The 23,895-nt window shown below is 32.1% G+C and overlaps 2 protein-coding genes across 2 annotated transcripts; both read left to right on the top strand.

The window, feature by feature from the left end:
• The first annotated feature begins 2,278 nt into the window (after nt 1-2,278).
• On the top strand, nt 2,279-3,773 carry LOC112940458 (uncharacterized). The gene is made up of 4 exons (XM_026028664.2): nt 2,279-2,420; nt 2,577-2,608; nt 2,690-2,791; nt 2,862-3,773. Exons 1-4 carry the CDS (start codon nt 2,340-2,342, stop codon nt 3,616-3,618), a joined length of 972 nt encoding a protein of 323 aa, XP_025884449.1. The 5' UTR covers nt 2,279-2,339; the 3' UTR covers nt 3,619-3,773.
• Nucleotides 3,774-5,618: 1,845 nt separating this feature from the next.
• Nucleotides 5,619-8,961, top strand: LOC138340471 (uncharacterized). The gene is made up of 3 exons (XM_069292197.1): nt 5,619-6,729; nt 6,926-7,092; nt 7,930-8,961. Exons 1-3 carry the CDS (start codon nt 5,619-5,621, stop codon nt 8,959-8,961), a joined length of 2,310 nt encoding a protein of 769 aa, XP_069148298.1.
• Nucleotides 8,962-23,895: the final 14,934 nt, after the last annotated feature.

A 23,895-nucleotide genomic window follows, 5' to 3' on the forward strand; every position in this document is an offset into this window, starting at 1 on the left:
ATCTTTTAACACGTACGACGGCGACATTTGAAAAAGTAGGTAAAGAGGGGACTTCGGTAACCGGACTAGTCGGGGTAGGGGTCTCTTCATCTTCCTCATTTATTTCTACTTCTTTTTTTAATTCTTCTTCAAAATTAGTATAATGTCTATTTAAAGACTCATGATCTACTTCATTTTCAGAATTAAATTCAATAGGTCTTGGTGACGTAAAAAAAGTTTCATTAACACAAGTATAATCATTAGTATTAACTAAATATCTAGGTGGCAAATTTTTAGAACAAGAACTACTTACTCCTTCCTTTTTATTTTTTAATTCGGACATTGGTCTTTTACCACTATTTCTTTCCGAATTCATGTTAAAATTTAAAACAATTGAATATTAAGAGAAAAACAAGCAAAGTAATATAATAAAAGAGATAAAACAACTAAATTAATAAACAAATAACAATTAAAATTAAAATTTATGTACAATTATTACAAACACTATTTATACATCCTGTTTAAATATTATGTTATGTATAACTAATACATGAGAAATTATGATATTAACAATGCAAGAGGATTTTAATACATGCATCATGATTAAACATCCTTGTCACCATATATTGTGGATAATACTTATATAAACTACATTTTAAAGAAAATGCCTTAATTAAATAATATATAAGAAATAATTTCAATATAATTAATATAATCATAATTAATATTAATTAATATTTTTATTATTAATATATCATATTAAATATTATTCTTATAAGTTATATACTTTATCAAAACGATTTGTGATAACAAAGAATAATACTACCTTAAGCAATGTGTATTCCTATTCACCACTAATCCTATCTCAACGTGATATATACTCTCTCCTTTTAAAAGGAATGATCTAGTTTGACTTGAAATAGAGTTTAAGAAAATAAATAAGACTTTTTAATCTTATAGTTTTAAATTAAAGTTATGTTAAATTTACCAAAATATTCTTTAATTTTGTGGTCTTAAACATGTCACATGAAAAATTAAAGTTAAAGTATTGCCAAATAAAAAGGACATTCTTTTTTAAATAAAATTAAAAATAAAATATGATCATTCTTAGAAAGTAACAAATTACTATATTGACGTATAACATGAAAGCCAGGAAAAGAAATCCAACTGTGCACAAGCCTAATTGGAAAATGGTTTGAAGACAAAAAAAAGTCATTTTTTCCACTTAAGATTCTATATTTATTTTGGGACCCATTAATTCAACATCAAAAAGTCCCCCTTTAGAGTAAAATTTACTATCAAATAATTTCACCTCAGATCTTAAATTCAAAATCTTAAAAAAAATAACTTAACTAATACCTGAGAAATTGAAAGAAAACACCCACTTAAATAACTACCCTTTAGATATATACGGATGAAAATTCTACCTTAACTTTTCATTTTCTCTTTCCTTATAAAAAAATCATTTTTTACCTTAACAAATAATGTTATTAGAGAAAAAATGAAAATAGTAAAAATAAATTGCACTAAAGAAAAGAATAAAATAAATAGTAGGTTTAGAAAAGAGAAATGTCCCACTCCCTCCATTCCATCTCATGTGGCATTTTATTTATTTAATTTATCAAGAAACAAATTAATTATAAATTTTCGATTTATCATTTCCTAATAAATATTTTAGTTTATAATCCCTATTTATGATTTCTTTTCTTCGGAAAAGATAATTATTTAATTAGGAAAACTCATACATTATATTTAGAGCAAAAAAATTCATAAATAACTAAGAGTTAAAATATAATGATTCTCCTTAACTATAATTTACTTAATCACATCGGATAATTATAATTTCAGTAAATTTTATATCTCCGTGGAAATTTAATATTCTTTTTATATATATGAATGCAAAAGAAGTCTTGGAGAATAAAACTATAAAATCATCTTAAGGGGCGAAAAAATAATACTCCCTCCGTTTAAAAAAGAATAACTTTTTTCTTGTTTTGGTAACATTTTAATTTCAACTTTTCACGTTGCATATTTAAGGCCATAATATTAAAGAACTGTTTTGTACATTTCAATAACTTTAATTTAGGACGACAAGATTCAAATGACTTTTTTATTTTCTTAAACTCAGTGTCAAGTCAAATCAAATCATTTTCTTGAAAAGGAGAATAATATTTTTCTTCCTAAGTGGAAAATTTGTTCAATGTGAAGCAATTTCAGATTTTCCCTCCTTTTTTTGAAGCAACGGTAAATTCAAGAATCAAGAAGTGGCCTTTCTATAAATATAAATAAATATCAACATTCTCTTGTCATTCCCATTCTGTATCAATATTTGTCTTCAACTCAATTTTTTTTGTGGAAGAATGGCTCCTACTCAATTCATCCATTGCCATGAATGCACAACTCGAGTTGCATTCTCCGACGACGAAATCCCTCCTCTTCTTGTATGGATTCTCACTCTGCATCTACTAATGCTACTGATTTCAATATTTTAGATTCTTCTGTTCATATCTGTTTCATGAATTGTGATTAATTCTTAGCTTATATAGATCATTTTGTTTTCATGAACATAACGATTTTGTTATTAATGATTTCTTCAGATGGCACTTGCTCGAATCTTGTGTATGAAATGGTAAGTTTGTAATTACAAATTGAGACTGTAATAACACATATGCAGTATAAGGGTTGATACAAGTGAGTATTTTTGTGGCAGGGGAGAAGTTAGTTTGTCGAATGAAGGCACTAATGAGCAAAATGTTGATCAAGAATTAGGGGTAAATGATGATCAAGATGGAGATGCTAATGATATGAGATTGTAAGTTTCTAATTACATATATGTGACATGAATTGTAAGGTGTTTCATTCGAATGAGTATTTTGTGGCAGGGAGGAGCTTATTTGCTGGAATGATGTAACATTGCTTCATCTTAATGAACAAGATGGAAATGCTAATGAACAGGTTCCTAGTGATCAAGATTTGGGCACTAATGAGCAAAATGTTGATCAATATGGAGATGCTAATGATCAAGATTTGGGCGTTAATGAGCAAAATGTTGATCAAGATTTGGGCGTTAATGAGCAAAATGCTTATGAAGATGGAGATGGTAATGAAGAGGATCCTAATGAACAAGATTTAGGCGCTAATGCTGATCAAGATGCAGGAGATGGTACTAAACGAGATATAGAAAAGAAACTGTTCAGGATGGAGTTAGAATTGATCACGATGAAGGCAGAACTTACGAAGATGAGGCTGCAACTGATCACGATGGAGATACAACTGCTCGAGACGGAGGACATACTGCTCAACTTTCTCAGGAAGAATAAACATGATCAAGATGGAGACGCTACTGATCAAGATGAAGGCACAACGAATCAAGATAAAGGCACAATGAATCAAGATGGAGACACAACTGATCAAGATGAAGACGCTACTGATGAAGATGCTACTCATCAAGACGCTACTGATCAAGATGCTACTGATGAAGACGCTACTGATCAAGATGCTACTGATGAAGACGCTACTGATGAAGACGCTACTCATCAAGACGCTACTGATCAAGATGCTACTGATGAAGACGCTACTGATCAAGATGCTACTGATCAAGATGCTACTGATCAAGATGGAGACGCTCCAATGAACTGAATGAAGACATTGATATTCTGCTTATACAAAATACTAGAATTCATAGTTGTGTGATATTCTATTTTCAATTTCTGTTTTGTGATATTCTGTTTGAGACTGAACTTTTTACATGTTCTGCATATGCTTCTTAGTTTGTTTTTAATTTCTTGATACAATTCATCTGTCAAGCATTTGAGTATAATCAACTACTTAGATTTTGCTTGACAGTAAATGACACTCAACTTTAGCTTGTGGATGATTTTTTTCAAAGCCACAATGCTAGTGTTATAAGAATGGAGCTTTTAGGAAACTGTTATAGTAATTCACTTTCTTGTACACTCTGTTTTGTTCTTTTGTATAAAGGACATTCTTTATCGTTTATAATGACTATTTAAATATAAGTTTGATCGTGATCGTAGACTACATGTGTGAGATGCATAATTACGTAATTACTACACTTACGTTTATTATTTTTATCGAGCAATTATTATATTCAGATATAAGTTTAATTATTATCGTAAATTGCACGTACGCTAAAATGAGTATTTTAATATAAAAAGTTGTTAGTGAAATTATCACAAGAGTCAATTAAATTGAAACTTTATATGTCATAAGTGAAAAGTGGATAAAAAAAGAAAAAACACATTAACTATATTTATGTCCATTTAATCTATTTTAATTTTTCAAGATTCAAGAACCTCCCTCCCAATCCTCTTTTTTCTACTCTACTCTTTTTTTTCTCACTCTCTTGTATAAGGTACAATGTTTATTATATTGAGCAACTATTATATTCAAAATATAAGTTTGACCATAATCGTGGACCACATGTGCGAGGAGCACGAACATTATTATTCTTATATTAGTGAAATCTTTACAAGAGTTGCATAATTAAATTGCAACTCTATCTTAGTGAATAAAAGAAGAAAAGAATCATTAATTATATTTATGTCCTTCCAATATGTTTTAACGATAAAAATATTACTTTTCAAGTGTCAAGTCAAGAACTGATTTTTCAATATAAAAGAACCTTTTCTAAGTTTTCTTTGTACTACTTTACTCTCTTTTTTACTTTTTTTGTGTGTAACATACGTTTGTTATAATTTATTTTGATCATTAATATTAGACTTCACGTGCGAAACACACATATGCTAAAATTGGTATTTTTATAATTTTTTATTTTGCTAGTGAACTACAATTTTTATAATTTTACAAATTATTATAATTACATAATTACTATACTTATGTTTACTCTTTACATCAAGTAATTGTTACGTTTAAATATAAGTTTTACCATAATTGTGGACTACACCTGCGAGGCGTACGTACACTAAAATTGATATTTTAATAAAAAATGAATATTAATAAAAAAAAACTTTACAAGAGTCATATAATTAGCAACTCTATTTGTCACAGGTGAAATGAACAAAAGAAAGAACAAAAGAAGAAAAAAAACTTAATTATATTTATGTCATTCCAATTTGTTTTAATTCTCAATATTCTAGAACTGATTTATTAAAGAAGGCATTACTTAAAGTCATTATGTTAGGATCATTGTGTAAATAATTGTAATTAAAGGACTCTATATCAAAGAAGTTGTTAAAGTAGTTAGAGTGGTAGTTAGAGTAGTTAGAATAAATTCAGTTTTTCATTCTTGTATATATATACTTGTATGTACAGATTACAAATACACTTTTGAGAATACAATGGAATAAACGTTTTCTTCCTCCATTCTTCTTCTTCTTCTCTGTTCTTCTCTGTTCCTTCTCTTTTTCTTCTTTACGTAGCTTCACATTTATGCATGATTGATATGCATCTGCTGCAAGAAAGTTAACATGGTATCAGAGCCAACACAGTAGAGCTTCAAGATCTCAGCCAAAACCATGACAACTATCGACAATGAGTTGCCTGAGAAGCTGAGCCATAATCATCCTTTATTCTTACATTGAATTGATAACTCATGTGTATTACTTAGTTCAATTCAACTAACTGGAGCTGATAATTTTTCAGTATGGAGTCGAGCTATGAAAATTGCAATTATAGGTCGCAATAAACTTGGATTCATTGATGGATCATGCAGAAAGGAGTTATATGGTCCTAACTTGACAAGTCTATGGGAACGATGCAATGCCATAGTGCTTTCGTGGATTATGAATTGTGTTTCGAAGGAGTTACTTGGAGGCATTGTTTATTCTACCAATGCAGCTGCTGTGTGGAAGGATTTATGTGAAAGATATGACAAAAATGATGTATCAGGTATCTTTCAACTACACAAAGAGATTGCTACTATCAGCCAAGGTACAAGTTCAATCTCAAGCTATTTTTCTAAGCTGCGTGAGTTGTGGGTAGAGTATGATAGTTTTGCACCTGTTCCTGGTTGTGAATGTGTGAATTCAAGAGAGTATGTAGTGTTCATGCACAATCAGAAGTTACTGCAGTTTCTCATGGGATTAAATAATTCATATGAGCAAGCTAGAAGCCAAATACTAATGATGGTACCTTTGCCTACTATAAATAAAGCATACTTTCTACTTGTTGAAAGAGAAAGCCAACGTATCATGTCACAAACTTCTCACAGTTCAAGTTCATCTGATCTGAATGCCTTGTTTACTGCTCAATCATCAGTTCCCAAACCAAGGTTTCATACTAGCTATGATCCAAATGCATTTTGTGACTATTGTAAAAGAACAGGACACATGCAGGCTGTGTGTTATAAACTTCATGGATATCCACCTGGTTATGAAAGGAAGAAGAGAGGTTCTACTGGTCCTACTTACAATTGTCAAGGGAGAGGAAGATCAAGTAATGACAGGAGATCTTATCCATCTGCTAACAATGCAATTAGTGACACTGACCATTCTGATTTTAATAGAGTTGAGAATCCAAGAAATCAAGGTTATGGTAGAGGTCATAAACAATCTGATCCTGTTGATTATCACAAAGGATTGAATGCACTGCAGGAACAATATAATCAAATCTTGCAGATGCTTGGTCAATCCAATAGGCAGAGCACCACTGAAAGAGATTCAACTTCACATTCCAGTGCAAATCTAGCTCAAGAAAACTATCCTTCATCAGGTAATGTCACTGCTCTTTCAGCTAGTATAGCAAATACAGGATGGATTATAGACTCTGGTGCAACAAATCATATGACTCCTCACTCACAATTATTGATAAATAAACATCCATCCTATTGATGCACCTAGAAGTGTTCAACTACCAAATGGAGATAGTACATTGATCACACATACAGGCTCTAGTAATATGACCTCACAAGAAATTATCAATAATGTTCTTCTTATTCCTGACTTTAAGTACAGTCTATTGTCAGTCTCAAAAGTTACTAAGGATCTACAGTGTGCAGTATATTTCTATCCTGACTTTGTGACTATTCAGGATCTCTCCAGTGGGAAGGTGAAGGTGATTGGTAGAGAACAGGCTGGACTTTATCTCATTCCTCATCCCTCATCTTCTAAGATCCCTCATCTTCTACAGATAGTACTACCTCTCAAGCATACTCTCATTTAGTTCATGATGGTTCATCAAGTTCACAAACTGTCCTATGGCACCAAAGACTTGGTCATACTTCATCTAATGTTCTAGCTAGAACTCTCAATCTTCCAGTTACACAGTGTTCAAATGAAGTTCACAACTGTACTACATGTCCTCTAGCTAAACAACCAAGACTTCCTTTTTCAAATAGCTCTACTATATCTTTTAGTCCATTTCAATTGATACATATAGATGTTTGGGGTCCATTTCATACTCCTACATATGATGGCAATAGATTCTTTGTCACTATAGTGGATGATTGTACAAGAATGTTGTGGTTGTTTCCAATAAAGTTGAAGAGTGATGTTTGTGTTGTATTGAAAAATTTCTTTACTCTAGTCAAAACTCAATTCAACTTATTAGTTAAAGTCATTCGTACTGATAATGGTTCTGAGTTTATTAACACTGAGTGTACACATTTGTATACAAGCATGGGTATTATTCATCAAAGAACCTGCATTCACACTCCTCAACAGAATGGTATAGCTAAAAGAAAACACAGACATATACTTGAGGTAGCTAGAGCCATCAGATTCCAAGGTCATATTCCTATCAGATTTTGGGGGCACTGCATTCTTAATGCGGCATATATTATAAACAGGTTGCCTACATCTGTTTTGCATGGTAAATCTCCATATGAAATGTTTCACAAATGCAAACCTTCTCTACAGCATATGAGAGTGATAGGTTGTCTATGTTTTGCTAAAAGTATGCTTATTAAGGACAAATTTCATCCTAGGAGTGTCATTGCTGTACACATGGGCTATAGTGCTCATACAAAAGGGATATCTGTTATACAACATTAAGGACAAAACATTCTTCATTAGCAGAGATGTACTATTTAGAGAAGCTATATTTCCATTTGCTTCTCCTTCATCTACTGCATGGCAAATGTTTACTAATGTTGATGAACCTTCAGAGGTTACACCTTTGTTCCAGCATAATCCTTATACTACAGATGCACATACTGAGACAATTCCAGCTCAAGATACTTCTTCTATAAGAAGATCACAAAGAAGTACCAAAGTTCCTTTATGGCTACAAGATTATGTTGCATCTGCTCAGCTTCAACCCAATAAGCCTCTGTACTCTATTGACAAGTACATTGGCTATGACAACTTGTCTTCTTCTTATCGAGCCTTTCTTTCTTCCTTTGGTACTGAAGTTGAACCTACCTCTTTTGAGGAAGCTTGTAAGGATCCTAGATGGGTTGAGGCAATGCAAGCTGAAATATCAGCTTTGGAGTCAAATCAAACATGGCAGGTGGTTCTTTTACCTACTCACAAGAAAGCTATTGGTTGCAAGTGGATTTTTAAAATCAAGTATCATGCCTCTGGTGAGATTGACAGGTTTAAGGCACGTCTTGTGGCAAAAGGATTTAATCAGAAAGAAGGCCTGGATTACCAGGAAACCTTTTCTCGAGTTGTGAAAATGGTGACTGTTAGGAGTGTTCTATCCTTAGCTGCAAAAGAACATTGGCATGTTCATCAGATGGATGTGTCTAATGCATTTCTTCAGGGTGATTTACTTGATGAAGTTTATATGGTCCTTCCTTTTGGCTTTAAGCATCCAAAGGGTTTTAGTGTGCAGGGGGAGAAACCAGTGTGCAGGCTCACTAAATCCTTTTATGGATTAAAACAAGCACCTAGGCAATGGAATGCAAAACTCACTAAAGTTCTTGTCAAATTGAAATTTGTACAAAGTCATCTTGATTACTCATTATTCATCAAGAAAACTAGTGCATCTCTGGTTATACTGTTAGTATATGTAGATGATTTGATGATCACTGGAAGTGATATCAATCTTATTCAATAGACTAGAAGCACCTTACAAGAAAATTTCAAAATGAAAGATCTAGGGAACCTCAGGTTTTTCCTTGGGATTGAGTTTGCTAGATCACAAGATGGAATTGTAATGCATCAGAGGAAATATACATTGGAGATCATATCTGAGGCAGGTCTTAGTGCTGCAAAACCAGCTGCTACTCCACTGGATCCTTATGTGCTGTTAACAACTAGAGAATATGATGAACTAAATGGAACAAACAAAGATGATAAATTGTTGACAGAGCCAACAGTGTACAGAAGGTTAGTTGGAAAATTACTATATCTAAATGTCACTAGACCAGACATTTGATTTGCTACACAGACTCTAAGTCAATTTCTACATCAGCCTAAGCAATCTCATCTAAATGTTGTTGTCAAAGTAGTAAGATATATCAAAAGACAAGTTGGACTGGGTGTTCTATTATCCAGTACAAAGAGCAAAGAACTTCAAGTTTACTGTGACTCAGACGTAGTTGCTTACATACAAGGAGGTCAGTTACAGGCTTCATGGTGAAGTTGGGAGGCTCACTAATATCATGAAAGTCTAAGAAGCAAGCAACCATTTCTAGAAGCTCAACTGAAGCTGAGTACAGAAGTATGGCAAGTGTAGTGGCTGAAGTTGTGTGGTTAGTGAAACTATTCAAAGAGCTTGGAGCTGAAGTACACACTCCAATAACTATATACAGTGACAGCAAGTCAGCTATTCAAATAGCTGCTAATCCTGTGCTACATGAAAGAACAAAGCATATAGAGTTGGATTGTCATTTTATAAGAGAGAAGATTCAGAATGGACTAGTGCAAACTCAATAATTGAGTACCAAAGAACAAGAAGCAGACATGTTAACTAAAGGCTTGGGAAAAACTCAACATGAGTATCTACTATCCAAGTTTGGGGTATTAAACCTATTCATACCTACAAACTTGAGGGGGAGTATAAAAGAAGGCATTACTTAAAGTCATTATGTTAGGATCATTGTGTAAATAATTGTAATTAAGAGGACTCTATATCAATGAAGTTGTTAAAGTAGTTAGAGTGGTAGTTAGAGTAGTTAGAATAAATTCAATTTTTCATTCTTGTATATATATACTTGTATGTACATATTACAAATACACTTTTGAGAATACAATGGAATAAACGTATTCTTCCTCCATTCCTCTTCTTCTTCTCTGTTCTTCTCTGTTCCTTCTCTTCTTCTTCTCTACGTAGCTTCACATTTATGCATGATTGATATGCATCTTCTGCAAGAAAGTTAACATGATTTCAGTATAAAAGAACCTTTTCTCAGTTCTCTTAAAAGTTACATTGTTTATCAACTAGTTTTTCCATTTATTTCAGTAGTGAATAATTTTTTATTTTTCTTCTCCATTTCGTTATTTGTTCTGTAACAGGTTTTTGATTGACAAAGTTAATACAATGGAAGTGATTATTTATACAAATGATCAAGTTCATGAAGATGATTTAATCCATTGTAATGTCTGCTAAAACCCATGTTGAATTTGTCAATGATCACCTTCATATGGCACAATTTTTCTCATCAATCTCTCTGTATTTGTTTTGTCTTTCATTTTTGAATGTTTTGAATTTTTCTTGTACACATCTTTCATCAGTTTCATTTCTTTATAGTGTTTATGTAATGAGAATGGTGTTTATGATCTTTACCGTTAACTATGAATTTTTCTTGTAGATCTTTGAAAACTCTACATTTAGGATAGTCTTGAATTATTTTAATGAATTTTACTTTACTACGTTTTCAATTAGTTAAGTATCTGAAAATAGCCTCTTTACTCCACGAGGTAGTGCAAGGTCCGTATACAATTCTGGTAGATTTACAATTGTGATAATTATACAGAATAACAAACTAATAATCTAAATAAATGGAATAGCTACTGTTTGATTTAATTGTGCCCCATAGAAAACGTTTGTCAGTCGCCTCCTCTCCCTAAACTCTCACTCGCTACTCTCCCTCTGCTCGCCTCTCTCGCTTTATAGAACAGAAGTGTATAAATTGTGTTTCTGTTTTGTATAAAGCGAGAGAAAATTGTATATACACATGCAAAAACATATATCTTCTTCCTATACACTTAATTATACAATATACAAACACTTTACTTCGATTCAATTGTACTGCAAATTTTATACAAATATTGCAGCGAAATAGGCCAGCGAGTTATACAATTGCACTGAAATACAATTTTCTCTCGCTTTATACAACAGAAATGTATAAATTGTGTTTCTATTTTGTATAAAGCGAGAGAAAATTGTATACGTACATGCAAAAACATATATCTTCTTCCTATACATTTATAAATATACAATATATAAACATTTTACTTCGATTCAATTGTATACAAATGCAAATTTTATACAGATATTGCAGCGAAATAAGCCAGCAAATTATACAATTGCAGTGAAATACAATTTTCTCTCGCTTTATACAACAAAAGTGTATAAATCGTGTTTCTGTTTTGTATAAAGCGAGAGAAAATTGTATATATACATGCAAAAATATATATCTTCTTCCTATACATTTATAATTATATAATATACAAACATTTTACTTCGATTCAATTGTATACAAATGCAAATTTTATACAGATATTGCAGCGAAATAGGCTAGCGAATTATACAATTGCAGCGAAATAGGCCAGTGAATCATACAATTGTATATGTATAGTGAATTATACATTTATATGTTTGCTATGAAGCGCAAATATACAAACTTTGCTATAGCATACAATTATGATTTTTTATTTGCTATATGTGAAATTTGCCCTTTATAATTTACTTGGTGAGATTGTTGTTATAGTGATTTAATTGCTTTATTTCAACAACTATTTTTGTTTATTTCCTTTTGCAAGTTCAAAACGGTAGAATATGGGCCTTTATCAGTATGTAAATCTCCAGAGTTGATGCAATTTGGAAAATTGAGTATTATTATTCAATTAAACATTTATATATGTATATGTAGATATGTTTTATATGTAAGAATATATGTTGTGTGTGTATGCAGGTTCAATGTGAAGCTACTCGACAACATGAATTATCTTTGCCATGTAAATGATAGTAATGTTGTTGATGTTTATTCTGTGCAATGTGGAATGATGCCTTATCACATGAAGTATTATCTATATGATAAATTTAAAAAAATTATAACTAAAAAGGGTGTAAATTTGCAAAATGAAATGACATAATATTCTATTGTTTATTTTTTTTTTATCGTTATTTGCATTCATATCTAATTAGGCCTTAAGTCATTCTTAGCCTCTTAAAGTTGTCCGCATAATTCAGTTAGACACTTTATCTAAGGTTTGTTTCAATTGAACACCTTTATTAGTTAAAATATATTTCTATTGAACATTTTCTGACAATCAATTAAAAATAGAGAGTGAGTGACATACACTCGCGGATGATGTGGTACAATAACTAATAAAAAAATATATGTGACATTGACCCCATAATAACAATGAAAAAATTAAATTAGAAAAAATAAATAAAATAAAACTACTTTTTAGCCAAAAAATAAATAAAATAGAAATAGGAAAAGAACCTTTCTTCTTCGTTTTTCCTCACTAATACACCTGCCCCATCTCCTTTATTCTAAAATTCAGCAGCATTTCTATGCTATTTCTCTAAATCTCACCTCTCTTTTTTTCAAACTCAATTCAGATTCCCATTTTTTCTTTAATTCCTCTACGTTGTAAGAATTTTAGGGTTTATTAATTTTTTAACAATATTAAGAAAATAACTTCAAATTCGTATTAGTCTTGCCGAAAAAAAAGGTGTTTCACCAAAATTATTTTTAACACAATTTTATTATTATTTTTTTTGATGAAATTCTCTTTTAAAACTCCAAGATAATGCTGATGATATCGAGAATGACGGAGCAATGCTAGAAAGAAAGTATATAGGGAAGGGGTGAGGCGGAGGATGGTGGCTTAGGAATTTAGCCAGTGAGAATTCAACGCGGAACCAAAACAGAGCGTAAAAGATCTTCTAAAGATTAAAGAAGACTGGTGCTCTGAAGAAGATGATTGTTAAAGGATAATGGGTTTTGTTTTCCTTTTTTTTTATTAAGAGATCCTTGTTGAACTAAATTATTAATTTTTGTTATTTAATAATATATCTAAGTTTCAAGAAATTACAAAATCAACTTAAAAAAATAAAAAATAATAATATTGAGATCTATTCACACGCTCAAGGATAGTGAATTACACTTATCTTGTCACATAATTATTTTGTGTTTAATGAGTATATGTTTTGAATAATTTAAGTGTTCAATTGAAACATGTCCTAGTTGAGGTGTCTAAGTGAATTATACGGACAACTTTAAGGGGTCGCCTATGACTTAAGCCTATCTAATTACCTGTTCCATTGTTACACTCATGATATTTATAATTCTTAATTTTCATATTAATAACCTCAAAATATTTAATTTAAAATTTTGAGATATTGTTACTTCAAATTTATTGTCGTAAGTTTATATTCTTCATTGAGCTCAAATTAGCCATTTTGTGACTTTACCGAAAGCTAATATTATTCAAAATTCAAAAGTTACTATTTGCTGCTTTAAAGAATTAATTTGCAATATCTAAATGTCCCTTTCATTTTTAATGTTATTAAAGATTTATTTGTAATTGTTGTATTTTTTACTCATCATATATATAATTTTATATAATTTTAATTATTCTAATAAATTTATTAAAATTCACATAAAACACATGTACGAAGCACGTATCGAAAAGCTATTATATATAAAAAGGTTGTCTCAAATGTAATAAACATGCATTAACTAATCATAGTCAAATACATAGTATGTCACACACATTTATTATATGGTGTAAACATAAACAAATAATTTTATTATTTTTTACCATTGAAGTTCACAAAACAATAACATTAGTATTTATTAAGATACAAAGGGGGAAAAAAGGAAAGAAAGGAAAATTTAGGAGAAATCACAAATATCCATAATAATAAATTTAATTAGGTTTATTAGCTATAATTTGCATATTTACAAGTTATAATTATAACTTATTCGTTTGAATAATTTATGGTTATGTTTATATAATTGTATTTATATAAATGAATATTTTCATCCGTATTTATATAATAATAAGTATAATTATATTGGTAAACTTTTGTACTTATATATATTGTACAAGTAAAATATAGAACATATACGACTAGAATAACTAAATACAATTTACAAATATGGGTACAACTATATATCTAAAACTGGATATGTTTTTTTGGAGTATAATACAAATTCTAAAATTATACAAATATGATATAACTTAAAATAACAAATTAATAAAAATACGAACATTTAAACTTTAAAATATGCATACAAATTGTATTATGCAAATTACATTATACAAAAGTTATACAAATTAGGGATAATATACAAGTATCCCCTCAATTTATGTCCGAAATCACATATACACACTTATACTATACTAAGGTCCTATTACCCACCTGAACTTATTTTATAAGTAATTTTCTACCCCTTTCGGCCTACGTGACACTAGCTTGAAAAAAAAAGTCAACCAGCGTTGGGCCCACAACATAGTGCCACGTAGGCCGAAAAAGTGTAGAAAATTATTAATAAAATAAGTTCAGGGGGTAATAAGACTTTAGTATAGCATAAGTATGTCTCTGAGATTTCGGGCGTAGGTTGAGGGAGTACTTGTGCGTTATCCCTACAAATTAAGTAAAATTTGTCTAAATGCTAGACATAAGGAAACAGGAATAAAGGTAGGGAAAAAATATGAAAATTTTGATATCAATCTCGAAATCTACACGTTTATACAAATTTTAAAAAGTTATACAATTTTTTTTGAATATATCTAATGTTACAACTAAAAAAATCAAAGGAAATCACCACCATATACAAATATAAACAATCATATACAAATAAATCAAACGAAGAATTGTTCATAGCTACTTATACAAACATGACAAATTATATAAACTTGAACCGCATCCCACGTAATAACATTAAATGATAATAGTGAATTGTAAATTAGCTAAACTATAATTATGTTAAGTAATTAACAAATATATGTTTATTATTCACGTAATTTTTCCTTATTTGAAAAAATCCAACTTGATTTTACTAAATATAAAAGAGGTTCAATATTGGGCAACTTTCACAAATAGCAAATTGAAAATTCATATTTGTATGCTATAGCAAAGTTTAAATAATTGTGCTCCATAACTAATATAGAAACTGTATAATTCGCTATACATATACAGTTGAAGCACATTGTATAAAACAAGAAAGAGAAAGACACTTGGGCAGAGAACTGTATAAAAACGAAGTGTATAAAACGAATTGTATTATTATAAGTGTATAGAACGATTATATACAATTTGAATTTGTATAATATGAGAAAGAGAGAAAGACAAAAGAGACTTGACAAGGAATATACAATTGAATCGAATTGTATAAAACAAGAAAGAGAGAAATTAGATATAATTTGAAAATTGTATAAAACGAGAAAGAGAGAAAGGCAAAAGAAACTGGACAGAGGAGTATTTTTATTGTATAATTATAAGTGTATAGGACGAAAATATATGTACTTGCATGTGTATATACAATTTTCTCACGCTTTATACAAACAGAAAAACAATTAATACATTTCGCTTTTGTTTGTTTAAGTGAGAAAGGCGAGGGTGGCGAGCGAGATTTGGGAGAATGGTGAGCGAGAGCTGGGGAACAAAAATATATGTATTTATACAATTTTCTCTACTTCATACAATTAGAAACAATTTTTATACACTTGTGTTTGTATAAAAAGTGAGGAAGCGAGCAAGAGATTGAAGGAGAGTGGCGAGCGAGATATTTGGGAGAGAGACGCCTGACAATTTTTTGCAAACGTTTGCTATGGAGTACAATTAAATCAAATCCTAGCTACTCCATTTATTTTAGGTTATTAGTTTGCTATTATATACAATTTTCCCTTCAATATTTATAGGAAATAGGCCCTAAAGTAGCCCAACCCAGAAAAAAAAGAAAAAAAGACAGAAATCTCATCTTTGAGTTCTCTTATTATCATTATCCTCTATTAGTTTTACGAATTCCCAAAATCCCTCATTTTCACACATCAGATTAATGTATCAGCATATGCAAATCAAATTAATGTATCTCACCCATCAGATTGATGTATCTCGCGCATTGGATTAGTGTATCATGTATAAAATTTAACATATCTTACTTCACGATTAATGTATTTTGCGCATCAGATTAATGTATCAACGCCTATATTATTATATCAATTTGAGGAAATTTTGTAATTATAAACTTATAAGGGAAAAATGGTAATTTTATTTTAGAAGTATGTAATTTCTGTCATTTTTTCAAAAAAAAAATGAATTTATTAAAGGACAACTTTCACATATAGTAAATAAATTTTTTTATATTTGTATGCTATAACAAAGTTTGCATAATTGCTCTCCATAGCAAACGTAGAAACTGTATGATTCGCTATACATATACAGTTGAAGCAAATTGTATAAAACGAAGCGTATAAAACAAGAAAGGGAAAGACACTTGGGCAGAGAACTGTATAAAAATGAAGTGTATAAAACGAATTGTATTATTATAAGTGTATAGAACGATTATATACAATTTGAATTTGTATAAAATGAGAAACAGAGAAAGACAAAAGAGACTTGACAAGGAATATACAATTGAATCGAATTGTATAAAACAAGAAAGAGAGAAATTAGATATAATCTGAAAATTGTATAAAACGAGAAAGAGAGAAAGGCAAAAGAAAATGGACAGATGAGTATTTTTATTGTATAATTATAAGTGTATAGGACGAAAATATATGTACTTGCATATATATAAACAATTTTCTCACGCTTTATACAAACAGAAAAACAATTAATACATTTCGCTTTTGTTGGTATAAGTGAGAAAGGCGAGGGTGGCGAGCGAGATTTGGGAGAATGGTGAGCGAGATCTGGAAGAGGGGAGAGAGGGGAACAAAAATATATGTATTTATACAATTTTCTCTGCTTCATACAATTAGAAACAATTTTTATACACTTGTGTTTGTATAAAAAGTGAGGAAGCGAGCAAGAGATTGGAGGAGAGTGGCGAGCGAGATATTTGGGAGAGAGACGCCGGACAATTTTTACAAACGTTTGCTATGGAGCACATTTAAATTAAACCCTAACTACTCCATTTATTTTAGGTTATTAGTTTGTTATTATATACAATTTTCCCTTTATTAAAAGAACAAAACATAAAAGGAAAGGCCACAAGCCCACAACACTCTAGACCATTTATTTACAATAAATCGAACATTTTTATTATATTTATCAAAGGGAATTTTATCAAAACAGCAATATGTTAGTTTTTTTGGTCACACAGTAACAATATTTCAATATTTAGTAAAACTTGCATGTTTTAATTAGTTTAGATTATGAATACCGTATTTTTCTTTTAATATGATATGTATATTTATAAAAAAATGGAAATTAAAATATAAAAAAGGTAAATAGGATTAATAATCCTTCAGTTACTTTTTAAAAAGTTGTACTTTTGCCATCTTTTAAGTTGAGCGTTTTTTTTCTTCCTTGTTCTTGATATTTATAAAAAAAAATACGAACACAGTTGTCTCCTAAATTATTCAATTGATAAAGAAGCTTGATTATACAATTCGAATTCTGCAAAAATATTCGAATACGGAAATTTTTTGAAAGCGACAATTTTCAAATACCACAACAACAACTTATTCCTTTCAGTGTAATTCATAATTTCGAGATCAGGTATTTTTTTAAATGTTTAATATGAATTCGTTAAATGTTTGTATGATTTGAATTTTTTTTGGAAGCTCAACGTAAGTTCTATTGATATCAATAGAAAATCTCTGAACAAGATAAGTAACAATAATATAATTATATCTGATTATATGATGTGTACGACTAGATATGTGTTTGATTCTGTTTAGATCCATATTAATTATGTTTTTTTTTATTTCTTGTTTTTAACAATATGACATTCTATATGTATTAATTTTGAAACGGTTGTTACTGTGTGAAAAAAGTTGTGAATTTGAGTTCAATCTTTACCGATTTTGGTACCCTTTGAAACACACACTTTTTTGAATTTATTTTGGACACATATTTTTTTTTATTTTGGAATACTTCAAAAATGTGATCATCAATTATATATTTGTTATTGTAGCCATGAGAAGCATTAGTTCTTTGGTCATGCATTCTGGGAGGTGGAACAAGGAAAATTGCTATGTTGATTACAGTACAGAAGCAATTGTGCTAAAAGAGCATGCGACATTTAGAGAACTAATGCATCTCGTTTCAAAGCAAATTTGTGTTGACTTGAGCTTCAACATTGTGAAACTTAAATATAAGAAAGAGGGTAGTACTGCACCTCTGGAAATACACAACGACATGGGTGTGAGAGTGTATATGTCGTTGAAAAAAGATAACAAAGAATTATCAAAGTATCCTCTATGTGTATTCGTATTTGTGAATGACTGTCAATTAGCTGATAGAAATATGTTTGAAGATGGATTCGAAATATGTGGGCCTGATGGAATAGATATTGTTGATACAGAAGCATTAGTGCTTAGTGTGCCGAACAATAGCGATGACATGAATTGCGACATTATTACAAACGCCAAACGTAAGGTAGTGTTGGAATATCAAGTTTATAAGGACAAAGGAACTTTAAAGGCTGTGATGACGCAATACGCTATTGATCATAGATTCCTATGGAAAACGGACAGATCAAGTCAAACATGGTATGTGTATTTGGTTTGGATTCTCTTATAATTGTTTTTTCATTATATTTCTTTTACATTATATCAAATATTTTATTTGTATTTTAAATAATTCTAATATGGTGTTATTCAAACAGTTATACACTTGTTTGTGTCTCTGATAATTGTGGGTGGGTGTTAAAGTCGTCAAGTATCAATAAATCTGGAATGTAAATTCGTAGATGATCACATGTGTCCATTGAAAAATAAGGTTTATGAACAACGTCAAGCAACAAGCAATCTTATTGGAGGTATGATACAACCCAAGTTAGTTGATAATAAAAGGAAGTTGATGCCAAAGATATATACAACAAGATGTCAACCTAGCTCTTGGAGTAAATGTATCATACTCAGTGGCATGGAAGTCTAAGGAAAATGCTGTAATTTCTTTAAGGGGTACCCAATCTGGTTCTTATGGTAAACTGTCAAGCTACTTATACGTTACCTACCCTGGATCTCATATAAGGATGAAGAAAATCGATGAAAATCAATTCTCTTTATCTTTTTATTTCTCTCTTTCAGTTCATAAAAGGTTTTGAGTGTTGTAAACCAATTGTCGTAGTTGATGGCAGCCACCTCAGGGGGACGTACAATGAAGTATTTGTTTCTGCAAGTACTGTTGATGGAGCAAGTATTAGAATGATAATATATACACTTTGTTTGGTTGATTAATATAGTTATTCTATATGAAATAATAACTTTATTAAATGTTTTGTGTATAGGAAATATATTGCTGCTAGCATGTTATTATTGATTCAGAAAATGATGCATCCTGGACTTGATTTTTTGAACAATTTAAAGAAGCGCATGGCGTTAAATATAACATGTACCTTGCGTCCGATCGAAACGAAAGTATTATAAAGGCAGTTTCTAGGGTATTTGATGGAGTTCCTCATTATACTTGTATTTGGCATTTGTGAAAAAATGTGAAAACACTATTTAAAAAGTCGCACAATAGTCTGTCGGAAGTTTTTTATGGGATGGCAAAGGCATATGGAAAAGGTTGAACAAGTTGATGTTAGTGTAAAAAATTACTTGGAATCAGTAGGTTATGAAAAATGGGCTAGGGTATATGCAACAGTTGATCGAGGAATGGTTATTACATCAAACATAGCCGAGTGCATAAATGCTTGTCTATTTGAAGCAAGGGAATTACCGGTATACGATTTTCTTGAGGAAGTAAGACAGATGTTTGCAAGATGGAATTTGAAAAATCATACGTCTGCTTCACATACTTTCACCACACTTTGTGGTAGACCACAAGAGATGCTTGTTGCTAATGAAGAAGCATCATTACATATGAAGGTATGTTGTTACGATTATATGTTCATAAAAATTATATAACATAAGTGTTTACTTATTTTTGTAGGTTGTACTGATATTCCGTGGTTTCACGGTATTATTAATACTTTTTCCTTAAGTTTAGTGTGTCCAAAAGCCTTTTTGTGCTAATTTTTATATAAGTTTCTTTTTATTTTGCAGGAAATCTGTCCAAAGCTGAATGCGGAGATTTTGAGAGAAGAAATGCAGAAGAGACCACCTACGGAGCTTATGACGGTCCGTCGTGCTTGTGACAGTCTGTAGGTGACAGCGTAGTGTAGCTGCCGAAGGAAGATGGGGAAGTCTGACCAAGTGTGGGGTTACGAAACTTGTGACGGTCCGTTGTGTCTATGACGGTCCGTCCTGCAGGTTCATCATGAAGTTCAGAGAAGTAATCTCAGTACCCATATTCCAAGAGTTGAAGTGTTTTGGAACGAAGACCCTCGACGGACCGTTGTGCCCATGACGGTCCATCATACTTGCCGTCGAGGGTAATGAAGAAGAGCAGCAGAAGTAATTGCATAAGTATGGGACGATGGAGTCCATGACGGTCCGTCGTGACTATGACGATCCGTCACGAGGTCCGTCGACCCAGCCGCGTTTTGGCAGATTTCCAGCAAATAGAGTCCTTGTTTAATTAGGTTTTTATTTTTATAAATAGTTCAAAAAACCTCGTTTTTGAGGTTAGACTTCGGATAGTTAGACTCTGAGATTGTGAGACTCTGGATCATTGTGAGACTCCGTATTGTTAGACACCGTATTAGAAAATATTGTATTGTTAGACTTTTGATTATCATTGATTGTTGGTGATTAATCAAGCAAACTTTCGGATTTTACTCTTTCTCATTGAAGTAAGTACATGAATTCTTATTTAATATATTTGAATATTGTGATTATGACTATGAGTAACTAAACTCCATAACTAGGGTTGTGGGAACCATAGGAAAATAATGAGATAAACCTAACTAAAATAACAATTCTAGAATAGTGTCTTGCATGTATTTATAATTCTTTCGCTTAGAATCATTTTTAACGGATGACCAACGTTAGAACTCGCCTTAATGCTACTTGCCGGACCAAGGAGGTAGATAATAGGAAAAGAATTATTAACATAGATTTAGTGTATACTATCTAATAGTCTAGTATTGATTGGTACGAGGTAATAACTTAGTCAAATATCGAATACGATGCTTAATATGAGGTAAAGATAAGGGTTAGGAAAGCAACACACGTAGCCGGACCAAGGTGCGGAGTGAGATTTTCTAGATGCCGGACCAAGGATTTAGAAATACATAACTTATCACTTTGCATGCAAGATACTAGGAAAGAATTGTTATAGTTAGAATTATCAAGTTATGAACGTGTGGGGAACACATAAACCCTAGTTACTTTGATTAATTGATTAAAATCCAACATTCAAAGCTGTTAAGTGTCTCTTTCAATTTAGGTAGTTATTTTCATTCATTTAGAAATACAAACCCCCCTTTTATTGTTTTTATTTTCCAAGGAAGTCATTGACCAAACAATAGTAATAACAGGTTGAAGTTAAGTCTAGACTATTTTCCTCATGGGAATGATCCCAACCTCACTAGTTGGGTTATTTACTTGACACGACCGCTTTACTTCTTATTTGAGATGTATGTTTGAGCGTATCAAATTTTGGCGCCGCTGCCGGGGAAAGTAGCTTTTAGATTAACTTGAACTTATTACTATAGTTTAGTTGATATTTTCTTGATTTTACTTTGTTTTATTGTTTTTGATTTTTTTAGAACTATCCTTTTTGTATGCCAAATACACAGAGAGGAAGAGAACCCTTGTTTCCTTACGATCACGAATTAGAGCGTACACTGCACGATATGAATCGAAACTTGGGAATAAATGATAATGATCCGAACCAGAACATCCCAGCTCTGATTGATGTTCATGATCAGTTGTTACCCGATGCTCCGGGTGAACACCAACAGAGGGGAAAAAATCCCGCTCCACGGCCCCAAGCATACTACAGAGGCTATGATAACATAGCAGACTCCGATGGGCCACTGGTTTTTCCTCCTCTACCCACAGGCCACACTTTTGTGGTAACTAGTAGCCTGATGCAAATGCTCACTGCCAGAGGTTTGTTTTCAGGGCTACCCTCTGAGGATCCACATGCCCATATAGCTAAGGTAAGGGCAGTGTGTAAAAGCTATGTAGGGAGGCCTGATTTGGATTTAGATGTAATAGGTATCAGAGTGTTTCCTTACTCACTGACAGGAGAGGATGCTATGTGGTTCACTGAGCTCCCATACAACTCAATCTTCACTTGGAACCAACTAAGGGATGTCTTCTTAGCACGCTACTATCCGGTCTCCAAGAAACTAAACCACAAAGACAGAGTGAATAACTTTGTGGCACTACCAGGAGAGTCAATTAGTAGTTCTTGGGATAGATTCACCTCGTTCTTGAGAAGTGTCCCAAATCACCGTATAGATAATGAGTCACTGAAGGAATACTTCTATAGGGGACAGGATGATAACAATAAAGCGGTGTTGGACACCATAGCAGGTGGATCTTATGGAGAGTGTCCTTATGTTAAGATTGCTGAAAAATTAGAGAAAATCTCCTGGAATAACAAAGCTTGGAGTACTAGGAAGTCTGATACAGGGAGAAACACCTTCGCAGTGCAGTCCACTCACAACCCAGCCACAGATGAGATTCGCGAAGAAATGGCTCAGATGAGAACCGAGCTTGGGTTGGTACTAAAACATGTCACTGGGGTGCAGAAAAGATTAATGCAGTCAACTACTTGGCTAAACCACCACCCCCTAATAATGAATGCTATTATGCGGAGGACACTTATGCAGTAAATGAGAAGATGGGGGGTTCCGACCAAGCGCCCAAGGCTCAAATCAGGATAATTTACGCCAAGGTCGGAACTATGGTAACTATAACCGTGAGGGTCATTATGTCCGAGATGGAAACTACAATCACGACAACAACTTCAACAGGGGTAACTACGGTAACAGAAATGATAGGAATGGGCCCTTTGTCCCTTCTCAAAATCGTGAAGTTACTCCCAGGGATGGTGGAGATAGTATGGCGCGATTTAAGGATATGTTGCACAAAATGATGAGGAGGTTCGATGCTAGTGATGAGCACATTAAAGAGTTGAGGTGTGATTTAGCTAGTATTGGGCAAAAAGTTGATACACATGCAATTTCGATTAAGCAGATCGAGTTGCAAATGGCCCAATTATTTGCGACAGTGAACACACGACAACCGGGCACTCTTCCTAGCAACACTATCCAAAATCCAAAGAATGATGCGCACTTTATGGCAATCACTACTCGGGGTGGTAAGCAAACCATTGACCCACCTATGCCGTCTACTGAGGAAAATGTGAGAAAGGATAATGATAATGTGGTATAGGGTAGTGGTGAAGCAGAGAAAAGTAATGGAAAAGATGCACAAGTACCTATGAAGGTAATTCCCATGCCTAGGCCACCACCACCTTTCCCTCAGAGATTAGTGAAAAAGACCGAAGATGGTAAATACCGGCGTTTCATAACAATGTTTAAGCAGCTTTCTATCAATGTCCCTTTTGTAGAAGCTCTAGAACAAATGCCCGGTTATGCCAAATTTATGAAAGATCTGGTCACCAAGAAAAGATCGGTCAGTTTTGAGGATGATGATAGACTGCAACATTGTAGTGCTATTGCTACAAGATCCCTCGTACAAAAGAAAGAAGATTCGGGTGCGTTCACTATTCCTTGTACAATTTGGTCATTACATTTTGCAAAAGCATTATGTGATCTGAGGGCAAGCATAA

This window comes from Solanum lycopersicum, chromosome 12 (assembly GCF_036512215.1).
Source record: "Solanum lycopersicum chromosome 12, SLM_r2.1".
NCBI classification, from domain to species: Eukaryota; Viridiplantae; Streptophyta; class Magnoliopsida; order Solanales; family Solanaceae; genus Solanum; species Solanum lycopersicum.